Consider the following 27,459-nt stretch of genomic DNA (forward strand, 5'->3'; position numbering starts at 1 on the left):
AAATCTGAAAATTCATTGTTAACAACTTGAGAATTGTGTGGAGTTTGAGACAAAAACCCAAACCTTTCCTAAAGCTACACTGTGTCTGAAAGCATGCATGCATTGACTGTAATGACCTAAAGCAGATTTACTCAGGAGTAAGAGTCCTTATGAGCTTTATGGGTCTTACTGCCTAAAGAGATATCAACACTGAGATGCCATGGTCTCCCATTTACCTAACTATTGATCCCATATGGTTGTCAGAGCCTTGTTGTATTTTACTACCAAGAGCTTGTTCTTTCCTCTCAGAACCTTTTGTCTCTTTGTGTATTTGTGTTGTGCATGGCCAGCCTGCACGTTTGTTGTTGAAACACTTTGGTACGATGTTATTTAACTCTGTCTTTGTAACTGTTTGCACTGCTAGCTGCTGCACTGAAGCAACCACCCTCTTGTTGTCAAGGCAATCAACCCTTGATGATTTAGATGGACCAGATCCTATTCCTAAAACAAGTGAGCGTGCGCGACCTAGGCTTCGTAAAATGTACAGTATGGATGTATCTTCCTCATCTGCTGACAGTGGCAGTATAGTGTCCAGGTGCTTAACTCATGCATGCTTTGTTCATTCATTCACTTTCACAATTATAAATTTGGGCAATGTAAAAGTTTGCAAGTATAGTGTGTGTGTTTATGTAGCAGTTTCGTGTGTGTAAAGTTACTTGCATGCACAGCAGATGCATCTGTCTGTTGTTTAAGTTCATACCAGTATTTATACTTTTGTTTGGAACTTTATTTTAGTTGCTGATTTTTCATTGCTACACTTTTAATGTTAGGTTTCTTAATTAAGTGCTTATTTCTTTACTTTTCAGCTAAGAGTTTAAACTATAGTATTTTCTTCAGACTCTGGTTAGGTCAGAATCCTGGTTAGCCTTAGACACAGCTAACACCACTCACTGCTGATAAAAATGCTTAAACAGGTTAAGACCAAAGATGAGGGGGTTCACTTGTAAGAGGAGGTGGAGTGGGGAGGGTGAAACATGTGGCCTGTGGCCTGCTTCCAGACTCAGGTGTGGTTGCTTAGGTTTGCACTAGCTTCATACGATAGTCCATCTAACCGTTGTGTGTCTCGTGAAATAAGAAATTGATGAGAATATTCTTCCCCCTATTCATGACAGTGAGGCTACCCAAATTACTATGCTGTATTCCCGTCAAGGAACAGCAGAAACCATTGAAGAAGTTGAAGGCGAGGAGCATGAGGAAGAGGGGGCAGATCCAGCAACAAGACAGGAGCATGATATGGAAGATTATTGCTTGGATTCTGAAGGAGCTGCATACACTTCTGATACGGATATGCCATCTTATTCTGCTTTGGATGGCATTGCTGAACCCCCTCCTTCATATAGCAAAGTTGTGAGCTTGGAGCTTTTACCTTTGGATGATTCCCAAGATGGTTCATCTGATAAAAATCAAATGATGGTGAGCCCAGATGAAAATCAGTCTATCAGACCAGATGATTCAATACTCCCACCTTTGACACATGAACTGACTGCAAGTGAACTACTTCTTAACAAGTAAGAATCACCAAATTGTTTCCCCACCAAAATGTCCATATCGATAGAGGAAATTATGTAACTCCCCTCCACATATGAATATTTTTGATGTTTCAGTTGTTCGGTTGCAATTTACTTTACAAATTAAACTTACTGCTGACCCAATACACTTTGTCTAATTTCATTAAATGTATTCTTGGAGCCTGATCTTTCTGGTGGCACTGGTCACTCATACATCAGCTTAACATCATAAATGTAACTGCATTACATATCCTTAGTTTTGAGAGTCTTGGCGCTTTTGTTTTTATTTTTGGATACAACTTCTTCTCTATCATTAGGAAATAGCTTTTGTGTGGGCCAGAATGGACTAATTGGCCATGGTTACATTATTCAGCACTGAGCAAGAACTTCCAGACATTTTCTCTTATTAACAGAGGTGTGATTTATGCATTACAAAATTCTTCCATGAAAGACCCATGTAACTGTTGCCCACAAAGGTGCTTCCTAATGTATACAAAAAGTGTATACTGTACATTATGAAAAATCACAGCTAATTGCAGCATTCCAGGACAGATACACATAACAAAAATATCTTATGATCTAACCAATTTTTTACCAAAGTAATTGCTTTTAAACTCCCCCATATGCAAACAGTTTAACATGCGGAAAGGCCCAGAGATTGAGCCTGATCTCTCCAATTCTTTGGATGAATTTTAGAAACAACCATAAGTATTTCTACTTGGAAGTTTTTTCCTTCTTCTTATGTTGAGCAAGAGATCTCAGTGAGGCACCATGTCATCTTGGAAATAAATATGTGTGATACTTAGTGTATAGTCCTGGTTTTAGGTGGCTTACTTTATGACCATGTGGCATTGTTTGGGAAACCCATCCATAACTGGGTTTTGAAAGTGTATGGTTCTTTGGGAAATTCCTGTTAGTTGGAAAGATCTAATTTGTTATTACTAACAGATGCAATATTTAAAATATTTACACATCAAATCATGTAGTCTAACTTTTTTCCCACAGAATGTTTAAAGATGAAGAACTGGATGAGTCAGAAAAATTCTATGCCGATCAGCCACGATTTTTGCTGCTTGTTTATGCTCTATATAACACACTTGTGGCCCGTTCAGAAATGGTGTGTTACTTTGTAATTATTCTAAATCACATGATTTCTGCTTCCATGATTACCCTCGTACTTCCTATTCTTATCTTCCTTTGGGCTATGCTCTCCGTCCCAAGGCCTAGCAAACGTTTTTGGATGACAGCTATAGTCTACACTGAGGTATGTTTTCATTTAGTAGCCATTGAATCTAAAAATGTCCAATCCAGACTTCTAGCATTACAGGAATGGGTTACACTAAGACTGGAAGCTTGCATTTCCTGATTTAAACTAACCATAATCTATTGTTGCTATCCATTTGAATCAGCTGTGATTAGCTTAAACTATAGCTCTGATTTCTACTCTTGTCTTGTTTATTTCTAATGTGCTTTCAGTTGTTTATGTAATGGCAAATTATTGATAGTTTACACTAGTGCCCTATACAGGCATTTGTAGTCCTAGTAGTAAAGGGAGTGCGAGAGGAATGAGAAACAAAGCACACAAGCATGTTGCTGGAGTAGAAATCATCATAATATTATTGTATATACTCATGTATAAGTCCAGAAATTTTAGTCAAAAAATTGACTCCAAAAAACCTGGATTGACTTATACACGGATCAATGTAAGTCTTGTACTTTACATCCCCTGGTGAAAGGCAAGAGCGTAATCTATCCTGGAAGCACTGACCCCCTTCTGTTCTCTCATCCATCCAGCCTGTAGGATGAACACAAACAGTTATGTCTGCTGGACATTTGTAAGTTCGTTAGCATTGTTTTCCTTTGCTTCATCATTTAGATATTTTGTTACATGCTCCTAGGTTTTACCCTTGACCTATCCATGGGTCATATCAAAATCCATAATTTTGACCTCAAAACCTGCCCTGACTTATACATGAGGTCAACTTAGATTCAAGTATATACGGTAATTGGTTATAGCTGATGCAGTATAGGGATGCAGGTACTGAACAACCTGTTTGACAATTGATGAAAGCCCCACAGCCTTCTGGTAGGATGATCGGAAATGAGATACACATGGGTGAAAGTCACTACATGATTTCCTTACCACCTCAGAGTGAAGCCTATCTGAGAGCCCCTGAGCAGAGCATATTCCTGAAAGCCTTCACCTTTGAAAACTTTCAGAAAACCCCAATATTGGTGGACACAGTATAAAAACCCTGTTTCCCCCACAGCGGACTGGGCCCAATTCTGCCACAATGCATTTCAGATATTACTCTGATAAACATATTTTCAGAAAAATAGAATAAACAATCCATTTTGAAATGGGTTTTCTTAAGAATAGTTTTAAAAGGCTATTTTAACTAAAGATTATTTTCTTCTACAGTTTAATACTAAAAAGATGAAATGATTGGTAGCAGATGCAGGACAGGTGAAAAAAGGAGTTTTTCAGACAATGCTTAATCAAATTATTAATGTGCTGCTGTGTAGTTTTGTGACAGCTTTGATGATAGATTAAACAAATTCATCAGTTTTCCCACTTAAATTTAACCTCCATTTTCAGGGTTGTTGTTGTTGTTGTTTCTTATTAGCAGTTGTTATAATGCAAAAAATGAACACCTGCTTTGCTTGTAAATTACCAGAACAACCGGTGACCATTCTCCTGATATTTGTTATGCTTCCTGCAATATTTTAACAGTAACTAATCACTGTAATGAAATTTCTGGTATTTAATGATACAGTGGTACCCCGGGATACGAATTGATCGCGTTACGAAATTTCCGGGGTACGAAAAAGTTAGATTTGAAAAAACTGTTCCGGGTAACGAAAGATTTTTCGGGTTACGAAATTCATTTCGGCGCGAAATTCAAATGCGAAGCGCGGCTAGCGGCTTTCCAGCGCTAACGGAAAGCCTTTTCGGGTTGCGAAATGTATCGGGTTACGAACGGCGCCGCGGAACGAATTAATTTCGTAACCCGAGGTAGCACTGTATTTCTGATGTTGTATTTGAGGAAGTGGACTGTAGTTCACAAATGTTTCTGCCAAATAAAACTGATTGAATCTTTAAGTTGCTGCAAGACTCTATGGCATTTTCTTGTATAAACATGGGGCTATTTTAATCTTTGTTTTGTTTTTTGCACAGGTAGCAATAGTTATAAAATATTTTTTCCAGTTTGGATTCTTCCCTTGGAATAAAAATCTGGAAATAAAAAAAGATAAACCCGATCATCCTCCCAATATTATTGGTATTGATAAGAAAGAGGGTTATGTGCACTATGACCTTGTTCAGCTACTTGCTTTGTTTTTCCATCGATCCATTTTAAAGGTATTTTGAAATTAAATAGGTACTTTGTTCTCGTGAACATAGTTTTTTGTGCAAAATGATATGGTTTACAACATGCAGTACTTCCATCCTTTCTAGATTATAATTTGCATGTTTTACCTAACAAATTTAAGAATAACACATAGAAGCCTATTATTAGGCTAAATGAAATGCTGTCATTATAAAATCAGATCTGTATATCATTAGTTAATCAGCTAGACCTTTGATTCAAAGCTATATTTTCACACAATGCTTTAGGAATTAGCAGCTCCCAATGAACATCTGTTTGTTCCCTTAAAACAAACATCTTGAAACAGCCAGGACTTTAATATTAGTCTGGGCTCAGCAAAGTATCACTCTAAAATTTATTTTCACTGGCATTGGGACCAACAACTCTACATTATCTAGATTAAACTGTAATATCCTCAAAGAGCCTCTCATTCTAGAAATTAAGTACCAACATGAGCACAAACTTGTTAAAATGCCATTAGCCATATTCTTAAAATTGTGGTTCACAAGAGGTTACATGATAGAAGGTAGCAACATATTTCAATAGTAAGTGCTTTCTATGAAGAAAGAAAAGCTCGAGAATAGTCAGTTGTAAAGTATAATTAATATAACTTTGAATACAAAAACATATTAAATTTCTTTCTTTTTAGTGTCATGGATTGTGGGATGATGAAGATGGAGGAGACAATGGCAGTAATAAAGATGATTCTGATGATGAGTTATGTGAATCAGACCGGAGAGGTTCTTCTGACTCTCTGCAATCAGTTAATTTGGCAACATCTGTTGAATCCATCCATGTTCATTTTCCAGAACAACACTCTGCAGTCCGCAGGAAAAGTTCAAGCAGTGGTTCACAGTTGTCACACAGATCTAGCTTCTCCTCTCACCGTTCAAAGAGAGGTACATGTGTGTTTTTACCACTAAGACTCTAAAAGCAAATAGGGAATCATGCTGCTCCATACCTAGACATTCTTTGACTGTATTTGTGCGAAATAATAGTGGTCATTTCTCTTGTGAAGGATAAGTGTTTGGAATGGAAAGTTGACTTCCTGGTATATTATTAAATTGAAGCCCAAAGTATATTTAAGCCAAATACCTTAAGAATTGCCTCTCTTCATATGAGCCAGACTAGAGATGCCATGTTCTTCTATGGCACTTCTGAATCTCCTCTCATAAATATAATAATAATAACCTTATTACAGCCATTTGGCCAGCACTCTCATAAATATGACAATTTTAAAGGTATAGCAGTGTTAGTCTGGAAAATAAGTATAGAAAGGGATCTAGTAGCACCTTTAAGACTAACTGAAAGAAAGAAGTTGGTAGCATGCGCTTTCATAGAGTTCAGCCTATTTCTTCAGATGCATGTTTGGAGTGAAGAACCTAGACACAGATTTATATAAGCAATTTATGTGTGATACTGGCCTGGTCCGTACCAGTGCTTTGTGCTGGCCTGGCCACATAATAGGGTTGCGTGGGGGTGGAGCATCCACACGTTCTGCAACCCTAATACATGGCAATGGCGTCATGGCAGTGTCCCGTCCACACAGGGGCCGCCATGGTGACATCACACACGTGCTGTGTCCAAATGGTACAGCGCGTGTGTGACTTCTCTGGGTGCAGTGCGGGAAGGAGCTCCGAAACGGAGCTCCTTTTGGGCACCGCATCATTCCCTCACCAACCAAATGGCTGCAGGAACAATGGCAGGGAGAAAGGGACCAGGCAGCCCCTTTCTCCCATGGCTGCAGCTCCCGGGGTGTCCAGGGGCATGAAGCCCCAAGGGCACCCCTTTTCTGCGACACAGGGAAGCGGCATTTTGCCACTTCTCCATGGCCCAGAAAAACTCTGGATTGGGGCTTCAGGGCTGCCGGTGCGGCTGCCCTGCCCCCAACTCAGAGATAAAAGGGGCGCCACAGACCCACACCTTTGGGGTGGTCTGTACCACATCAATGTCAATTCAGATTCAAAACCTTATATGTGTGTATATATATGAGGTGGCGAGTAGAGTTTTAACAATGGCCACTGGGAGACAAAAGCAGGAAAAGCTATTATTGACAGCCAAGGAGAGTAAATAACCATATGAATGTTGGAATGTAGTGTGGGAAACAGAGAGGGTTATGTTGAACAAGTCAAGGGCATCCTCAGGATGGGGGTTAGAAAGTGTTGAAATGTCTGTAGTGTGCCAGTGTGTAGTGTGTAGGCACACTATACACATTTCAACACTATCTTGCCCCCCTCCTCTTGAGGGTCCCCTTGACCTGTTCAACACTTCCCTCTCTGTTTCCAACACTACATTCCAACACATATTCATATGGTTATCAACTCTCCTTGGCTGTTAATAGCAGCTTTTTTCCTGCTTTTCTTCCTCAACACACATGTGTGAATGTGCACACACATGGCAAAGTTTAAGCATCACTTCCCACCTGTTTCATTTACCTTGAAAAAAACTGGATCCTACATTTAAAAACATGTTTTAAATTGTCCATACCCCCCCCCCAGCTGTCTTGGTTTGGCAGGGACAGTCACAATTAACACTTTGTCCTTCCACTTTTTCAACTGTTTTTAAAATGTTCCAGTCCTCTTCCCACTTTCTTCCTTCGTACTGCAGACTGAGGCGGGATACAGACACTTTGGGCCAGCCTGTGTGCAGAGTCATGGCATGGCATCCGCATGCTAGATGCTGTGACCCCATCCCCATGGTGCCATTTTGGTACGTGCCCGTTAACATGGCCAGCGCAATGATAACACCACTATGACACAGCATCCATGGTGCAGTGCGGAAGATTTGTCATGAGACTGTGCCATGATGTCCCTTTCAGGGAGCCGCTTGGGGTGGCTTCATTTTGCTCTCTGCAGAGAACGGATCAGTGCAGCAGCACCTATCTGGGGCAAAAAGGGGCAGCTGCATGCCGGCCATCTGTACAGGCCCTGAGTTCAAAGTGCAGAAACAGTCTTTGCACTCAATTAACACAGCAAGGGAGAGAGAAGAGGAGGGATGTAGTCTTATTCTTTCCAGTAGGCTCATGAAAAAGCAAATTTATGCAATCTTTCTTAGCTTCTGTGTTGTTTCTCACTGACAGCCATTGACAACTTGACCACACACTGGTGTTGTTTGGCCATATGTATCCTGATTTTAATCTGTGAAGTGTTGGAGGGTATGATTCTCTCCCTATGACCCACTTATACACTTGGTGATAATATTGTAACACTAGTGACATTTCTTCCTTTCAAATATGCAGCTGTTCTATGTTTTTATTGTATATTTGCATATTACCATTTGGTTTGTACACATTTTTAACAGATGGTTAACAAATATCAAATAATAAATTTGGTGTGATTCAGACAAAAGGAAAAAAAAATCATTAGACTGGGGGCCTATAAAGTATTGATATAACCAGTGTTAAATGCTATCCCCAAATGAAATTCAGCTTTCAATTGAAAGCAGAAAACATCTGTAGAAATTGATTTGCAATACGTAACACATACAGTAGTGCTATTACATGACAACAGTGGCCAAAAATAATACTTCAAATAAATCAACAAGCATCCCCATGGAATGGACCTATGTTTTAGCAACCAATAGTTTAGGATCTAATAGAGATCAGAATTAGGCAACTTTCAAGTTCTGTGCTTTTTTCACTTTCTCTTCCAAGATCTCATGGATACCCTGGTTTTCTGAAGCAAGACTATATATAATTTTAAAGTTTCATTTAAAAGCTTTAATTAAATGTGATTTTGTTGTAGTTTGGCAATAGATAGCTTGTCAGTCATGTTGAAATAAGCTGTAGAAAGGTGTAAAGATACATTCCTTTTCAGTTGTAACTGGGAAAACTATGCGCTCTTCCAGTTTTTTACTCCATATCTCAGGGGTCTAGCTTCAAGTGTCAAGTCCTTGAAAGATACTTTCAAGTCAAATCAATTTGGGTCTCAAGCCTGGGAGCCAGCTTTTAACAAAAAAAAAGGTGGTGGGGTATGTTTCTCAGAGGGGAACAGCAAATGCAATAAGCAATGGACTTGAGTCTGCTCAGCAGCCTGTCCTTGCTACACATCAAAGGAGCCTTCTAAAGCTTTTTAAATGCTTTAGAAGTTTTTAGAAGAGGAGAGGAAGGAGCCATGACCCCATGGTTTGTTGCAGCTTTAAAAGGCTTTAGAAAGATACTTCCACCTCAATCCGGTTGCCTAACACATTTGTTTTTCCCCTCCAAGAATGGCAGTCCATGTGCTTGTCAGCTGCTAAAAGTGAATAATGTCAGCAAATCAGTCACTAAAAATATCCAAGTTGCAAATTGAGTCAAGTCAGTATGCCATTTATTGTCAAGTCAAATCCAAATTGAATCACTGAAGTGACTTGAGTCTGAGTCAATCAACTTGAGTATACAGACCATATCGCATGGAGTAAAAACCCTGGCTTACCTTTCCCCAATGCAGTACTAATTTGGGAGTCACACAGAAATCGCCTTCCAGGTCCATACCAGATGCAGCCCAGGTCCTGTAAGCCACCTTGGCGGCCCCTTTTCAAAAACAGAAGCTTCCAACTTCCAAAAATGGCCACTGAAGTGGTTTACAGGAACGAGATGGCGATTCTGCAGCAATTTCTGTGAGACAGGACCCAGCTGCCTCCCAAATTAGCACTGAATTTAGAAAAGGTAAACCAGAGTTTTAACCCACTGCTTTCTACTTTGTGAAAAGCTGCAACAGACCTTGGAATCACAGCCTTTTACTCTCCTCTTCCTTGAAGGTGATAACTTTTCCCTTCTGATCTTATATAAATTACAGTTCTCTATGACATCTGAAATTTGGGACACTCTGATTTGTATGACATGCCAGAATATGAAACCACTTTTTTTTTATCCAGGCAAAATCTCACTGACTGTAACTTAAAGAAACAATTGTTTACCAAGTTCAGACATCTCAGGGAACTGTTAGATAATATCCAGAAGTCAAAGCTTTTTGATCTCCCCACAGTTGAAAAGAAGTGAAGAAGTTTCTCTTTACGTTTGACTTGTACCGTTACTCTATAATTTTAGTCCTTTCCATAACTTAAGCTTAATTTAATATAAGATTCATGTAATACTTTGAAGTAATTCTTTCTCCCAACTATATTCTCAGGAAGTACCAGCACAAGAAATAGCAGTCAAAAAGGAAGCAGCGTATTGAGCATAAAGCAAAAATCAAGGAAAGAGCTCCTTATGGAAAAGCTGCGAGAACAAATGATTATAGCAAAGGCATTTACAATTAAAAAGTAAGAAATTAAGATTTTATCAATTTAAATGAAAGGAAATTTGCTGCAGAACAAATCTCAAGGCTTTTTGCTTTTGAAGAGACAACTTACTTCTTACAGCATCTGCCAGTGAAAATAGCCCTTAGTTCTACATGCTTGTGGTATCCATGCCAAATATCAGATATCTAGGTTTTACAGTCTTGGAACTATAATGGACAAACACAGGCATGTACACTTCCTGTATTTTATTATAGGTTAACCAAATTATCATTCAGTGAATTAAGTATATAAAATGAAATAAAGTATAATAAATATATTTTAGCTGGATTTACAAATAAATAACGTTACTTGTAAGTAAGATTCTGTTTCTGTTACTTCAGGACACTTCAAGTATATGTGCCCATCAAACAGTTTTTCTACAATCTGATCCACCCAGATTACAGTGCTGTGACTGATGTTTATGTCCTGATGTTCCTTGCTGATACTGTGGACTTCATTATCATTGTGTTTGGATTTGGGGCTTTTGGGGTAAGTTGGAAGGAATTTAATGTATCTGAATGAATCTGTCATGAAAGCCATTCATTGTGACAGACAATAAAGAGGTTTTGCTCTACTTAAAGTATTGGCTTGGCTTTTCTTCCCAGAAACATTCTGCTGCAGCAGACATTACTTCTTCCTTATCAGAAGACCAAGTGCCACAAGCATTCTTAGTTATGGTGCTAATTCAATTTGGAACCATGGTAGTAGATCGGGCACTCTATCTGAGAAAGACTGTCATGGGGAAAGTCATCTTTCAAGTCATCCTTGTTTTTGGTATACACTTCTGGATGTTTTTTATATTGCCTATAGTGACAGAAAGGTAAGTTATTATTTCAAATACTTTAAATTTAGCATTGTTCATCCATTGGCTCAAAATAATGATGATTTCATGTGAAACAGGAAATATACTGTTCATATGATACCAAGATAGCAGTTAGCTATGGTTACATTCAACAAATAAACAAAAAGAGCAATATGTAAATGATACGTTACAGATCCCACCTGTTCTTGGAAGCTAAGCAAGGTCAGTCCTAGTTACCACTTTGATGCGAGACAGCCAGCAAATAACAAGTGCTGTAGGCTATATTTTAGGTTAAGGAACTTGTAAAAATCCTCTTGAGTATTTTTTTGCCTAAGAAAACCCTATGAAATTCATGGGGTCACTATAAGTTGACAAAGGACTTGAAGGCACATATACACACATGGAAAACTTGCTTAAAGAGATAGCTGCATAGTGGCTTCTTTTATGAGGCACCCTCCATCTGGAAATATCCCATATCATTATACTAATGATTCACAACGAGGGACCATTCTCATTTTGAAAGAAAAGGGAAAGAACACTTCCTTGGGGTGCTAATATGTCTGTTTATAAAAAGTAATTTGAGAAAGTTCAGGAAAATTCATATTAATACAGTTCATTCCCAGCAACTCAATACTAATGCCTTAGTAGAGTTTTCATAACTGCCTGTACTTTATGGTTTATTGTTTATATCAATACTTTGAAAGATTAGGAACCAAAGCATCATATTCTGTATCAGTAGATCACTTGAGACTGATCAGATAGTTGCACAGTTTTCCATGCTCTTTCTAAAAGTAGCTAATAACAGTCAGCTTAAATTTGGGGAAGCTTCTAAAGTAGTTTGCAGTACAGTGTGAGAAGCTTTGTTAAGGAAAGAAGAGTAAGATGTCCCCATAGACTTTTGAGTCCAGTAAGTGTTGTGCACGTATATGTATTCATTGCCTGCTCTCTGTTTTGCCTTGTAGGAAATTCAGCAAAAATACAGTTGCCCAACTCTGGTATTTTGTGAAATGTGTTTATTTTGGATTATCAGCTTATCAAATACGTTGTGGCTATCCAACTCGTGTACTTGGGAATTTCCTCACTAAAAGTTACAATTATGTAAACCTCTTCTTATTTCAAGGGTAAGTACATGAACATGCACACATAATACACAATTGGGGGAGGTGCATTTCAGTTTCTTTTTCCTCTAGGCTTATCGAGACTGGTGATTTCCACTGGTGTCAATTAGTGCAAACCAGTTGCACAGATTCATTGGTGTCACCAATTAATGTTGCTTCTTGTTGATTCCCTATCCAAATGCTCTCCTAACTCCTTGACTCTCCTAAAAATTCAAAGGATAGGTTGCACACTTTGATTCATTTGTAGGTGTCATGCTTGTAATATGGGTTGTGATAATAGATTTAATCATGTCCAACTCCTTCAAATCCTTCATTTGCCTTATTTGATTGTCACAATTCCAATATATCACATTTTTCAGGGAGGAACAAAATATTACATAATACTCTGGAACAGGAGGTGAAAAAGCCTGAAACATTACATGATTGGACAAATGCCATTTATGTCATCTTATATTTTCTTAGTCAAGATATACAGCAACAAATACCAGTATATTTGTTCCATCTGTTAGAACCCATCTATAAATCATTTAGTTCACTGTTTATATCACCATTTATATGCTGTCCATGTGCAAGTGGGTCAAGTTGTACTAGTTTGGAGCCTGGTGCATGAATGATGAAAAATACAACAAATCTTCAAGGAAACCCAAAATCCAAAATGCTTTAAAATACAGAAATAAATTACAGTATAATCCACATTATACGCAGGTGCCTTTTACGTGGCTTTCAGCTTATGCTGAAAGCCCCGTGCCATTTTCTGGATGGCGCACTCGCCATGGTGTGCCACAACCACAAGCCCCATTATTCTCAATGGGGCTCGAGCATAGGTGGAATTTGTCTTGTGTGGCAGGGTCCGGAAGGGAGCCCCCACTTGTAAGGCAAGGGACCACTGTACTTGAAATCTCCTGGTGGTGGAGTTTCATTTCTTGGAGGTCTTTAAACAGAGGCTGGATGGCCATCCATCAGGTATGTGTTGATTGAGAATTCCTGCATGGCAGGGGGTTGGACTGGTTCACTCTTGTGGTCTTTTCAAACTCTATGACTCTGTGATTCTTAGCATATACAGTGGGCCCTCTCCTCATGCGGGGGATCCATTCTGGATCCTCCTGCGTAAGGGAAAATCCACCTATGCTCGAGCCCCATAAGAAATAATGGGGCACATGCATGTGGATGTGTGGCGCACACGTGCCACGGGTGCACACACCATTGTTATGCTCCCCACGCAGCTTCCAAGTAAGCTAGAATTCGCATAAAATGGATCTGCGCATGGCACGGATGCACTGTACTTAGTTACAATGTAATTCCCCATCTATGGTGATTTCACTCTATTTAGATTCCGGCTGGTACCATTCTTGACAGAATTGAGGGCCGTAATGGATTGGGTTTGGACAGATACTACATTGAGCCTTTCTAGCTGGATTTGTGTTGAAGACATTTATGCTCATATATTCATCCTAAAATGCTGGCGAGAATCTGAGAAGGTAAGAAAACTTCTTTGCTTTTGCATTTTTAAAAAATTTTCTGCCTTTAAAGTAAATCAATATGACAGGTTCTTTAAGAAATATAAAATGCATATGAAGAATTAGAGATATATGAAAATATTTGCTTATCTTGATGGTGTTTCACAGACTGTTTTGTTTAGCTAGTTTTTTCTAGGCACAGTTGCAATTAAACACCTAATAATATACAAAGACTGATTAAGAGTAGAAAGTACAGGTTGAGTCTCCCTTATCCAGAATTCCAAAATTCAAAATTGTCCACAAAATTGTCCACGGCTGAGATAGTGACACATTTTCTTTCTAATGGTTCAATGTACATAATTTTGTTACATGCACAAAATTATTTTAAATATATATTATTTATAAGCATACCTTCAGGCTATGTGTATGAAGTGTGTACAAAACATGAATAAATTTCATGTTTAGACTTGGGTTCCATCATATTTCATTATATAAAATATGTTGGGCCCCAACATATTTCATATATATATATATATATATATATATATATATATATACATACATACACATACACACACACACACACATATATATTTGCAAATATTCCAAAATCCCCCCCCCAAAAAAAAACCTCTGCTCCCAAGCATTTTTTGAATAAACAAGATTCAACCTGTAAAATGAAGTGTCTCCATGAAATGTTTAATTTAAGACATCTGAAAGTAAGAACTGAAATGACTTCATGTTACCAGAAAAACTTTAAGACTTGAAGTAGAAAAATTATAAATATCAACTTAACCTTAATGTACAAATGTACTGTTCCAAAAAAATCCTTGTTTACTCACCTGAAACAGGAGGTCTCAATGAAAAGCAGAATTGATGGTCATAAATCAGTGTGAACATTAGGAAGCTGTTTCTAAATGGACCTGGAACATTCCAGCTAGGGCTGCACTCAAGATCAAAAATGGCTGAAAGGCTGCCACTGACTTCAGTGGGATTTCATTTATGTACTCCTAATATATTTATTATTATTGGCCCACAGTCAGAATTCTACCTGCATTGATAGCAGTGAAGGCAATAGTTGTAATACCTCTTTGTCCAATTTCTTTCCTTTTCTCTTTTTCCTTTCTTCTCTTTGTGACATCATGGTGTTTTTCTGTAAATGACACCAATATTAAAACTTTCTAAACTGCTTCTTTCATATTTTCAGGTAGATGTGTATTTCATCTGTATTTTCAGGTAGAGCTTGACATTTATATTGCGAAACAAAATGATAAATAACTTGGAGATTTAAAGAGATAAACCTAAGTCCCCACACTTACTTGGGATCCCTGTTTGCAGCTTGTGAGGAGAAGTGAGGCAAAACATATGCTTTCTGATATGCATTTGATCGGTTTAAATTATTATTGTTGTTTTAAATTTAAAGTTGTTTTAAACTAGTTTATTTTTATGTCACCCAAGACATAGGGTAAGATATGCTAACTAAAATTTAAATAATACATACATACATACATACATTTTTCTATGTTGCGGCACAGCCTTGCAGGAGGCAGCACAACCGTGTTCATTTCAAAAACATTTCTATGGCACCTGTGCAATCAGACACCAATGTAGCTCAGTTAGGGTTTCATGAAATGCTATGTACAAAGATCAAAACACTGTTTAACCTCTTAATGGCAGGAATGAAAATGAGGGAGAAGGGTTGGTGCTCAGGAGCAATGCTGAATCTTCCCATTCTCTCTCCCTTTCATTTCTGTTGTTAAGATGTTGTGAAGTTACAGATTGTTTTGATCTGTGTTATTATCTGTGTTCATGGCATTTTATGGGATTAGTCTCTTTTTATAGCATTGCTCTTTTTTCCCCCTGCCAAAATGTGAATGATAGCTACAGCATTGGGCCAGATCCAGTTTTGGTGTGAAATGATCCTATATGTCTGTCTCTCCTGTTTTGGGGAGACAACTTCTGTGCAAATCACAGTGGTTTTACCCTCATACTCCCAAACCTTTTCTTAAAAAGCTGGAAATCAACCAAAAATGAAACAAAAAATGATGTAATTCATTTCTAATTGAATTGCATTCATTTCCAATTGAATTGCATGCACTGTTGCAACGTTATCAGAGGATGCCAGGGTGAAAAATGGCCCCTGCCACCTCTGCATTTGCCCACCCTTGCCTTAAGGGATCTTGGACTGAGGGTTTCCAGGATCAGACACACTTAGGTGCTGTCAGGTCTTCCCTAATGCTCATGCAGGGGAGCGACACAGTGATTTTCAACCATGTGAGTCCCACGTCCTGTTATCCCATGATATCTCCCAGGGTGAAAAATGAGAATGGGGGTGCTTACTGAATACTGATTAGCATCTGATGCCTAATCTTTTTTACCCACTGCTGACCTGAGGATCATATAATCATAGAGTTGGAAGAGACCACAAGGGCAATCCAGTCCAAACCCTTGTCATGCAAGAACTCACAATCAAAGCATCCCCGACAGATGGCCATCCAGCCTCTGTTAAAAGACCTCCAAAGAAGAAAACTCCACCACACTCCAAGGGAGTGTGTTCCACTGTCAAACAGCTCTTACTGTCAGGACATTCTTCCTAATGTTGAGCTGGAATCTCTTTTCCTATAGCTTGCATCCATTCATACTCCTGTATTCAACTCTAAACCTGGAACTTCAGGCATTAATGGTGGCCAGGAGTGCATTTGCACACTTAGGGCTTTTGCACCAGCTGCACTCATTCCTTGCGGGATTAGATCTGGCCACAGTGACACATATTTTAGGTCCACTGCAGAAATAATCCAGTTTGAGACTATTTTAACTGCCCTGGTTCAGTGCTAGAGAATCCTGGGAATTATAATTTATTGTGGCACCAGGTTCTGATAAAGAAGGCTAAATGTCTCCCAGAACTACAGTTCCTAGAATTCCCTCACATTGAGCCAGGGCAGTTAAAGCAGTCTCAAACTTGATTATTTCTGCAGTGTGTTTTGAACCTTATTGCAAACCAGTAGGGTTGCTATAATATAGTCTGTGGCGGGTTACACACCGCCATGAAAGTACGGAGTCAGTCCGTATTAGGGTTAGGAAGGTGCGGTGCTTCCGCACCCCCCTAACCCTAGTACGGACTGAGTCCATACAAAATGGCAGCTCCCCTTCCACATGGGGCCGCCATGACGACGTCACAACCGCGCCGCCTCTATACGGGGTGGTGCAGACGTGACGTCATCGGTCCGCGCCAGGGCGCTTAGTGCGCCCTTTCCGCGGCCCAGGAAGGAGCTCCGTTTCAGAGATCCTTCCTGGTTTGTGGCGCCGCTTTGCCTCGCTGGGCACAGCCTTCAGACGGCTGCGCCCAGTGAAGCAAGGGAGAAAGGGGCCAAGTGGCCCCTTTCTCCTCCTCCCCGCCGCCGCGGGGTGTCCTTGGGGCTTGAAGTCCCAAGGACACCCCTTTTCAGGCTGCAGGGAAGCGGCGTTTTGCCGCTTCCCTGCAGCCTGAAAAGCGGCGGATCGGGGCCTCAGCGGCTGCCGTTCTGGCAGCTGAGGCCCCGATACACCAGGGGAAGGGGCGGGTGCAGCCCGCCCCAAATGGGCGGTCTGTAACCTGCCTATGTGACTCTGCCTTTCAGAAATTTAATGTTGTCCAGAGAGCTACATCCAGATTGTTAGTACACAGGGAACACACAGCTCTCTGGTTGCAACAGTTCCACTTTCCAAAGAGATTAGACTGGCATCCTCCTTGCTCTCTTTCCATAAATGAGTGAAGCCCTTTCTGTTTCTTTTTGAAAATAGAGTGAGTACGTTGACAGGCTACCCAAAGGCACCAGCATTATTGGGCTGGGGAAAGCTCTTCAATCTCAGGGTCTCTTCAGCTATCAATTGGAGACTCTTTCTGTACAGCAGCTGAGAAGGACCCCTCCGGGCCCCCACCAAGCACCTTAGATCTCCTCTTCCCAGAGAAGAAGTTTAGATGGAAATATTATTGTTATTTTCCCATCTCCAGCCCATTAATGCATTTGTCGTCAGGAGGAACTCATGTTCCCGACTTCTCAGAGCGCCATCTCTGGAAGTTAATCCCTTTTTTAACTTTTATAGTTTGGGAATTTTTAACTAAGTAGTTTTTCTTTTTCTGTTGTAAACTTCTTTGAGCCATAAACTGGAAAAAAAGCTGAGATATAAGTAATGAGGAGGAGGAGGAGGAGAATGGCTTGCCTTCCATTGCCATCATTCCCAGTTGACCTTTTCAAATGGATGGGATTTCCATTGTACCAACAGAAGTTTCCTCTTTAAAAGAAAGAGAAGAGTTGGAGGCTTTGTTTATTTGTTAGTTTGTTTGGTTAACATTTGATTTTACTTGTTGCAGAGATATCCCCAGCCAAGAGGCCAGAAGAAGAAAAAAGCTGTGAAGTATGGAATGGGTGGCATGATTATCGTCTTGCTGATCTGTATTGTGTGGTTCCCACTGCTCTTCATGTCTCTTATTAAGTCTGTTGCAGGCGTCACAAACAAACCTCTTGATGTATCCATCACAATAACTTTAGGGGGTTATCAGGTACCAGCTAACAAGCTAAAATGTTGCATGTTTTCCTGTATACACTATTTTTATTTATATTTATTTGGATGTTGAATATTGGTGAAGTGGAAGGATGCTGTTGCCACTTTTTTAAAAAAATCAAAATTTACTGAACAAAATACATAAGCATTACTTTCTTTTTTTGCAGCCTATATTTACAATGAGCGCTCAGCAGAGTCAGTTAAGAAACATGACAGGAAAAGAATATGGTGATTTTTTAGGGAAGTTTAAGGATAATGTAAGTAATTTTATGTGTTTGGTGTACTTTTGTCTTTGTGGAAATAATAATACTAATTATATGTTGAATTATTTCAGTCACATTTTTCTTATTTAGTAGTATAACAACATTAATGTTCCCTATAGGCTGTGAGCACACCATTTGCTTGTAAAACCAGCTCTATTCAATTTTATTAACATGCAAGGAAAAAAGATTGAATAAATAGCAGTGTGTACTTTATGTGACATGTTATTGTGTATTTGTTATTGTGTATACATCCCTAAATTTTGAACATAATGCAAATTGCTAAATTAAAAAATTATTATACATTTCAGAAAATGCACATAAACATGTATAAACAGTTTTGGGGAAGCAATTCAAAGCAAGCTTTTACAACCATTGTAATCACATATGAGACTTCCCTCTTCTCTGCATGGAACTGTGGCAGTTAAAGTGGCATCAAACCATATTTCTGCAGTCTGGATGCAAACCACTTCTCCCTGCTATGGGAAATGATCAAACTGGAAAATAAAACCTTGGCATTGAATACTGTAAGAGCCTTTGAGACAGGGATATAACTTTCACTTTCTCTTTATTTTTATTTTTTAGGCTGCTTTGCAATTTTTAGAGAATTATGGTAGAGAAGATATAACAGTCGCACAGCTAGAAGGCAGTTCAAATTCATTGTGGACTATCAGCCCCCCCAGCAGGGAAAACATGATTAAGGAGCTCAAGACAATTGAATCTGATTTTTCTCTAGTTATTTCATGGACTGTTCAAAGGTATGGTTTCATGGCTATGTTGTCCTTATTTGTCAAGAGCAGCAGTTCCCAACCTGTGCTTCATGGAGCCCTTAGGGTTCTGCATGCACTTCCCAGGTGCTCTGTGGCCGCTCCAGGAAAATGAAAGAAAGAAAAATTGAATGAAATTAAAGAATAAGAAACAAAAAAATAACACTACTCCTAAACACCATTAACTTATAAGACATAGGGTAGGCCTCTTAGGGGCTCCACCATAAAAAATGATTCTAAAAAGGGCTCTGCAAGTCAAAAACGTTGCGAACCCCTGGTCTAGAGTGAGTAATTTGTACTGCTGCATTTCTCTTGAATTTTAGATTGTTTGTCATGCCATGTAGGACAAGCCTTTATTCTTTTAATTTATGCATTTTGTCTCAGGAAGTGGGTAGAAAGTTATGAACGGTATTTTAGAATGAGCCCAGATGCAAAGATTAAAATAATCTACATGGACGGGCTGGAAGACAGGTCAAACATTGGAGTTTGGGGAGGATTTGCAGAGGTGTTATTGTCCCCCCCCCCCCAAAAAAAAAAAATTCCTCTAGTAGGAGTCCTCATGATCCAAAGCAGTTCCTTGAATGGAAGGGGCTTTGATTCATAGAACAGCAGATCTGGAACCAACTCCAAGTGCCTTAGTTGACAGGCAGTTTTCCAACACGCTTGCAAAATGAACCTGAGAGGTCACATGTAGATACAATGCCATCTGATGTTTTTGTAATATAATTTTAAATTTTAAATAATGTCATATTCAGCATAAATATCTGAGACCAAAGCCTACCATCTTAATTGTGGAAAGCTATTAATATTTGTTTATAAGCAATTAGATCTCAGGTAGAGGTTGCAAAACAGATCCCATGCATGAGTTTAGCTCTAGAGTACAAGGCATTTTTTGCACCACTGCAAAAAAGATGGAGTTGTCAATGATTTATAAGAATGTAGAGTCAATTATTCTGGATGAATAGCATTTTGAATCCCACAGAATTTTAGGAACTGAGGGATACTTTGTGATTTTGTGTTGACAAACAGTTGAATAGTGTAATCCTGTTTCTGTTTTGATTGAAGAAACCTGTCCCTTGGAGCAAAAGCAGAAATAGCATCAGACAAAGTGTCTCTCAACCTACCAATTGATACAAGAAGAAAAATTGCTGAAATGATGGAATATCCCAATTCAACAAACTTAGTGTAAGTTATTTTCCTCTTAATAAAAGTAAACTTTACAGACAACAGTTATTAGAAATCCTGTTGAGATATATTGACAGCATTGCCATATACAAATGGGAGGAACTGGCCAAGTGGAAAAATGAATCCCTCTTTACAGCAATATGAGTTTACAGCATCCCTAGTGAGGTAGGAAGTAGTCAAACTTTTGTTGAAAAAGCACTCCCTGAATCCCATCAAATGAGATAGAGATATAGCTATTCATGGACAGTGTTCAAGCATGTAGTGTCATCCCAACTCCACCCCCCAAAAAATCGAAATTAAAATGGAAACAAAGAGAACAAGCAAGCAATAAAATAAGATGTCCATGTGTAAAAATGCACACATTACTTTGTTTTAGGGGCAGAAAGAAACCTAAAACTGGGAGGGTTGAATGCAGATGTGACTTCTTACAGTTTGGATTTTTGGTCTCATGTGGAGTTGTTGAGAGAGGGTTTCGGTTTACAGTAAGTCCCCTGAGGACAGAAAATACCCTCTAATCTGCCAGTGTTGTCCATTAAAAACATAGGATGAGTAATTATCGTGGCCAAATAATCTAAATGGAAAATATTTAGTAGGTTGCTTTGTTACAGACAGAAAAAATGTTGGCAGTGTCATTATATTCTCCATGCATCACGAATGGAGTAGAATTTAGAGTTGTAAGTGACCTCATGGACTATCGAGTCAAACCTCCTGCTCAATACAGCATCTCCAGCTAAAGCATCCCCAGCAAGTAGCTGTACGGACTCTTTTTGAATACATCCAGAGAAGGGAACATCGCTACCTCTCTAGGCACTTGGTTCCATTACCAAATCACTCCTCCTGTCAAGAAGTTCCTTCTAATGTTTAATCAAAATCTACTATCTGTAACTTGCCTTTCGATGATGTTTGAGCTGTCATCTACAGCCTCCCTAGGGTTTACTTTAAAGCTCTCTTGATCAGGCTTCCCATGCTACAACAAAAGGTGACATCTCTTGTTCCTGGTTTCCCATTTGAACATCTTCACTTCTGCAATCCTCATGAAGATGTAAGAAATGGTTGCTTAGTATGGGACAAAATATGGACACCTATGACACCTCACAGTTCAATAATCTAGGAATCCTCCAATGTCACTCTCTGAAACTAGTTCTGCAGCCAGAAGCTGAGCCACACAATGACAGCTACTAGAGTTGTTCCCATAGGATACCATAATCAATGATATCAAAATCAAGGGGAAATCTGGGAAGATCAAGAGGTTAAACCCCCTCCTGATTAGGAGCTGCTCCTCCAGGGAGGGAAGGATGGAAACGGAGCCTTTATGGGCCTGGGCGTCCGGCTTTGGCTCCTGATTAGGACAACCGAGACTGTTTTGGTACCATACGTTCCCTGAAATCAGTTCAAAATCAGTCCATATAATCTTATTTCCTTAAGGAATGGCTGAAGCTGGCCATCTTAAGTACCTTGCCCCAAAGTGGATGTCAGTGATAGGGCAGTAGTTCTAATATATTTCCAAGTCCAGGAAGTCCAGGTCTTCCAAAGAAGACCATATTCAGCTTTCTTCAATGCATCGGGTACCTCTTCTTGACCTCCTGGAGCCATCCAGTCAATCTATCTCTGTTAGATTTTGTCATCCAAGATGAACAAGGGCCAAGCTTACACTTGGTGGGATAGACATCTTTTTCACATCATCAGGATGCAATAACTGAAAGTGATCTTTAAAAAAAAGATCAGGTGGTCTCTAGATTCTATAATAACTATGGTGTCAAGTTCTGGGTTAAAATGAGAGACTTTCTCTTCTTAGTGCAGACAGCAGACAGCCAAGGGCTCCACTCCTGGCTTCTCTGAGGCTGATCTTAATAGATTTCACACCATGCTGAATACCTCTGCTGGGCATCATGTGGATAAAATAGTAACAAAACAATAAAGTTGTTTTTGCCAACCTCACTGCCACATAATAAGCACAATAAAGAGTCCTTGCTGATATTTGATCATGCTCACTCCATAAGCTATGGTACGTGCACTGTAATGATCATCCAGCCTTTTCCACTATGCCTAGCTGTTCAGTAAATGAAGCTGAATATATGCTCCATTGCACTAGATTTGATGCTCAGGAGCAATGATATTGATGGCCCTTTCCATTTCACCATTCTATCTAAGGTCCACCCATCTCTTCACCATTATATCCAAGGTCCACTCATCCACCCAAGTAATACATACTTGGTCAGATTCTTTGTCTGCAGTCAGGTCATATAAACTGGCCTGGCATTCAATAGCAGCACCAACAGACCAGAGGGTGGGCTGAGAGGGCAAACTCATTCTTGAAGGATGTGCCTGCAATTACACTGTTGTGAAAAAATGAGACCAGAATCAAGGCAGAGAATTTCAGTTAAAGCATTTTGAATCATAGTGATAATATCCAGATCAAATCATAAATTCACAACAGACTATATTTTTTATGCAGGATACTAAAGGAAGTATATCCACATTATATCAAGGCACCCAGTGACTCTCTTGCAAAACCTATAAAGCAACTATTGAAAGGTATGTAATTGCATCTGTTTGCTGTTTCTACATATTCTCTTGACATTTGTAGTCTAGGTTGTTTGTATTTTACTTCCTACATCTGTGATCCTGGAAACACTGAAGCAATGTCTCTACTAGCATTAGCCTTGCTAGCCTCAGTGGTGATCTGGGGTTACCTATAGAGAATAGCTGTTTTTCCAGGACTAAAGCCTTTCTTCAGTTAAGCAATATTGCCTGTTACTTTAATTAAGCTTTCTGCAACATTTTTTACCTGATGAAGAGATTGAGAGATCTCAGAAGCTTACATATATTTTGTGCCCTTTTGTTGGACTTAATAAGCATATGACTCTAATTTTTTTACATTTTTATTATAGATACATTTTGCTGTTTACATTAATCTGAAATATTAACAAAATTCCTCATTCTACTGTAGATGGAAAAGATGAAAATATCACTGTTTCACTGTCCAATAATAATAACTCTGACATTAATTCTGATCTTCGTGAATGGTGGGTTCTAAACCAGACTAACAAAATTTTGGATAAAAACAAGACAAGGCTGGAACTTGTTGTGTTCAGTGACAAAGTTAGCCCTCCTAGCCTTGGATTCTTGGCAGGCTATGGGTAAGTGATTGTATCATACTGATACGAGTGTATCATTGCACACATTTAACAAAACCTCAATACCTTTGTTATTCTTTGGAATAGTACAGCTTACATTTTTCATATGGTTTTCATAAAGCACTTTCCCCAACCTGAGGCATCTGAGAAGGAGATTGCTGCTCCCTCTCAAATCATTGTATCATCCTGAAACATCTAGACTGGCTTCCTCTTAGGAGTTTTCATCATCATAAAATAACGTATGCTCATGTAAAGTTGAATTGTGCCATTGAGCAACATTTTTATTCTCAAGAGGAGAACAGAGACATAACTAGGTTTTCAGGACCATTGTGCAAGTGAAGCCAGCAGCATGGCCATTATGCAATGGTCCTGTTGCATTTTGGGTCAGTTATGCATAGCACCCCATTGCAAAAATATTATGTCAGAGATGCAGCTATGTCATTGTAGAGTTACTCACCATCTAGGCTAGGATCTAGGCTGCAGTCTTGTCTGAATTCAGACACTAAGCAGGGCCTGGGCATGCCAAGGCAACTTAAGATCTTGAGATCCTGGCTGAACCATTGCCAATTGGAGTTAATAATACTGATCTAAGATGGATCAATATTCAGTATAAGGCAGCTTCCTACATTCCTGATACCCCAGTGCAGAACACACTTTTTAGAGTATTTGAGATAATGATAGATGATAGAGAGAGAGAGACCAATTGAAGTCCTAAATGCATGGAGACCAAAGATGATACAGAACATCCCATACAGCATAATTTTTAAAAAAAACCACTTTTCATATGGTGGAGTATTTGCCAACCTCCGTGAGTATTCAAATATATTAATCCATCTATCCATCCATCATTTTATTTAACCCCATCTTTTTCTCAAAATGAGGCTCATTGGCTTAGAAAATGTTTTGTAGTGGAAATGTCTCTTAACAGATAGATAGTAGCTGCCTTCCTGTCCAGTGTTTAGGATGTTGTAAGCTAGACTTCTGACCTTATAAAGTTTGGCTTTCACATTTATGATTATGGCATCATTGCCACAACTGCAATTATGATGGGACCCCACACGAGTCACTGCTCCTGTTCACATCACAACTCACTGGCAGGAGGTTGCTGGACATGGTATCCACCAGTGATATAAAACTGTTTCAGTTGGTGTGGCTACCTGACATTTAAGGTGAGTTTTAGGGGCCAGATTGGGAGATGGATTTTAGCTATGCCATTGCAGCTATGTCTCTCATGAGGGAATGCAGCCAGTTGTTTTGTGGGACATTGAATGGAAAAAAAGAAGTGCCCATTAGTAAAAATCAATGCATCTGTTGCATTTTTCCCTAGTTTTTTGGGAAGGGCAGCAACAAGTGGCAAGAATCTGGAGCCATTGCTTACTATGGTGCAGGTGACAATATCCTAGAATGACGGCACTATAGATCTTTCTTCAGTAAAAATCGAATCTGCCGGATTCTATCCTCATGTAAAAAGGTTTTATAACCATGCTGACTTTTGACATAACTCCTGTCTTCACCTCTCTGTGGCCATGTTTAACATTCCTCCACTGTTATACATGTCTCAGTTTCTCTCCCTGCCATTCCATTTCTGTTGTTTATGTATGTGATAAATTCTTTGTTAATACAGAAAGAGAAGGAGTTTGTTACTAAACATATTCATCATTTAATTTTTTTAATTCTTCTTATTGTCTCAATATCCACATTTTGTGCTTGCATTTTTATTACTATACATTTCTAAATGAAAGTACCTTTTGATTGTTTTGCAGGATAATGGGGTTATATGCTTCCGTTGTCCTGGTAATAGGGAAGTTTGTCCGTGAATTCTTCAGTGGGATCTCCCACTCCATAATGTTTGAAGAGCTTCCCAATGTGGATCGTATCCTGAAATTATGTACTGATATCTTCTTGGTGCGGGAGACTGGTGAATTAGAACTGGAGGAGGACCTATATGCCAAATTAATATTCCTGTATCGCTCACCAGAGACTATGATCAAGTGGACTAGAGAAAAAACAAATTGATCTCTTTGGAAGTCTCACTGTAAATCAAGAAGACATTGGTTTGTTTTTAAAGCACAACATTCTCCTAGGAGTGAAAGCTTTTATGATGGGGTTGCAATGAAGGTTTTGTTCATGGATCCACTTGGCTGCTTAGAAAGCTATGCGGCTTTTTGAATCAAAGATGAAGAAAGATAGGCCTCATTTCAAGATTCAGCTCCTCTGACATTGGAGAAAATTGTTTTTAGTTCAATGAACAAAATACTCTGCATCCTTCTGACTAAGGTAACACTTGGGCTTTAAGTCCCCCTCTCAAGGGGAAAAGAAGGATACCACAACTGAAGTAAGCAGATCTTTAAGAGGATTTTTGGGGGGTGGGGGTATCTTGGATTGTGCAATATGCTGCTTTACACCACTGACTTTCAAGGGACAACAGTGGTCTGAGTTATCATTCTAAGAAATCCAAGGCAGTGGGAAACCATGTGTGCTGAAGGAACTTTATTGTGTATGTCCAAAAAATCATATCTGTTAAAGATACTACAGATGACCTTCTGGAAATGAAAAAAAAACACTCATTGACATTATCATTAAATGCCTTATTTTATTTGAACATTTACCGGAGACATTAAAAACATCAATGACTTTACTCAGGAAAATAAAAACTGTCGAAGTTTAACTAATACATAATGATTATTGTGAAATATTGTGATCTTTTGTCAGGCCATTTTCGCCAAATAATTTGTCTCCCAGCCAGCCAGATGTTTTAAGACAAAAGAAGACAGTTGACCTTTACAAGAAGCCTTTGAAGGCAACCTTTTTCTCTGCTCCCGACAACGTGCTTTCCCCTATTTTGACATTTTAACCTTATGATCTGACTTGTATCTAATATTTCCTTCCAGTGTTTCAGGTATATAACAATGTTTACATATGAAAATTCACATTTTTATGTCCAAGATGGGTTTTTAAAGTTCCTGGTCATGAGAAAAATATATATAGTAAGCTTGAAAACATGGACTTTTCTTAAATTATTGCTATTGGTGACACAGGCTCTTCAGTAGAGGGAACTGTAGCATGTACATTTAGTGTTGCAATGTAGTTTTCATTCCACGGTTTAGAAAATGCATTTTCTCAGCAACAATATTGAATGGACAAGATATGCAAGGGTATACATGTGTAGTTCTGCTTCCATAATGACTTCAGATGAAGTACATGTTGCAAACTCTTTTTTCCTTGGCTTGTTTACACTGAATGGAAAAGTCTTTGTATAAATTATGTCTAAGTTGTGAATCTGTCAGTAATCATTTTTTTAAAAAATCATCTTAGTATTTATTGTATATGATAATGTATTAAGTCACTTAAAAGGAAGCTGTAGATGGCGAATCAAAAGAAAAGGTAATAGTACAATTGCTTCTGCATTTCATTCTGTTATCTGGTAACTAGAAGAACACCAGTGTAATAAGACTGTGACATACCCACACAATTGATCTACTTCCATGAAAACATTGCTGGTATCTTTCTATATTATGTCAGAAAATTTTGACACGAGGAGGTCCAAACCAACATAATCTGAAAGCATATTTTACTAATAAAAAACATTATGACTGGGTCATTCAAAGCTATTTTAATACCTAACAACATCAACAATAATAATAATAAAGCAAAGGGGTTGTTTTCAGAGAGAGAGAGAGAAACAAAAGTAATTACTCTTCTTATAAATAGGTTGTTGACTTAATCAGTGTGAACAACAAAAGTCCTATGGTACCTTAAAGACTAATGAATACATTAGTTGATGCATAAAGCAATTACCTGTATGTACAGAACACAAATGCATACAAGAGGAAAACTCAGCTTGTATTTATTGAAATCTAACAGTCATACTAGTGTATACATTGCACTTCAGGCTCTTTTTGCCTGTCTGTTTACCATGATCACACACCATAATTGTGCACTTTTGTTTGAAAATAACTCTTTATGGATCTGCTAAAGGAGGCTGTGACACATGAACAATTTATTGTTAATTGTTAA

The 27,459-nt window shown here is 38.8% G+C and overlaps 1 protein-coding gene across 1 annotated transcript in view; it reads left to right on the forward strand.

Moving 5' to 3' along the window:
* LOC149317196 (piezo-type mechanosensitive ion channel component 2-like) overlaps positions 1 to 26,406 on the forward strand; it is a 285,183-nt gene extending 258,777 nt beyond the window's left edge. Inside the window, exons 39-55 of the mRNA XM_089517023.1 lie at positions 404 to 574; positions 1,152 to 1,547; positions 2,553 to 2,811; positions 4,726 to 4,908; positions 5,565 to 5,814; positions 10,024 to 10,156; positions 10,516 to 10,663; positions 10,780 to 10,994; positions 11,939 to 12,097; positions 13,425 to 13,572; positions 17,903 to 18,091; positions 18,261 to 18,350; positions 18,939 to 19,111; positions 20,186 to 20,305; positions 22,761 to 22,840; positions 23,256 to 23,445; positions 25,206 to 26,406. Coding sequence (XP_089373149.1) covers positions 404 to 574; positions 1,152 to 1,547; positions 2,553 to 2,811; positions 4,726 to 4,908; positions 5,565 to 5,814; positions 10,024 to 10,156; positions 10,516 to 10,663; positions 10,780 to 10,994; positions 11,939 to 12,097; positions 13,425 to 13,572; positions 17,903 to 18,091; positions 18,261 to 18,350; positions 18,939 to 19,111; positions 20,186 to 20,305; positions 22,761 to 22,840; positions 23,256 to 23,445; positions 25,206 to 25,458 — 3,157 coding nt within the window. The 3' untranslated portion in view covers positions 25,459 to 26,406. The remainder of the gene's footprint in view (positions 1 to 403; positions 575 to 1,151; positions 1,548 to 2,552; positions 2,812 to 4,725; positions 4,909 to 5,564; positions 5,815 to 10,023; positions 10,157 to 10,515; positions 10,664 to 10,779; positions 10,995 to 11,938; positions 12,098 to 13,424; positions 13,573 to 17,902; positions 18,092 to 18,260; positions 18,351 to 18,938; positions 19,112 to 20,185; positions 20,306 to 22,760; positions 22,841 to 23,255; positions 23,446 to 25,205) is intronic.
* Positions 26,407 to 27,459: the final 1,053 nt, after the last annotated feature.

This window comes from Sceloporus occidentalis, unplaced genomic scaffold, assembly GCF_023333645.1.
Source record: "Sceloporus occidentalis isolate IW3139 unplaced genomic scaffold, rSceOcc1.0.p SCAF_3, whole genome shotgun sequence".
NCBI classification, from domain to species: Eukaryota; Metazoa; Chordata; class Lepidosauria; order Squamata; family Phrynosomatidae; genus Sceloporus; species Sceloporus occidentalis.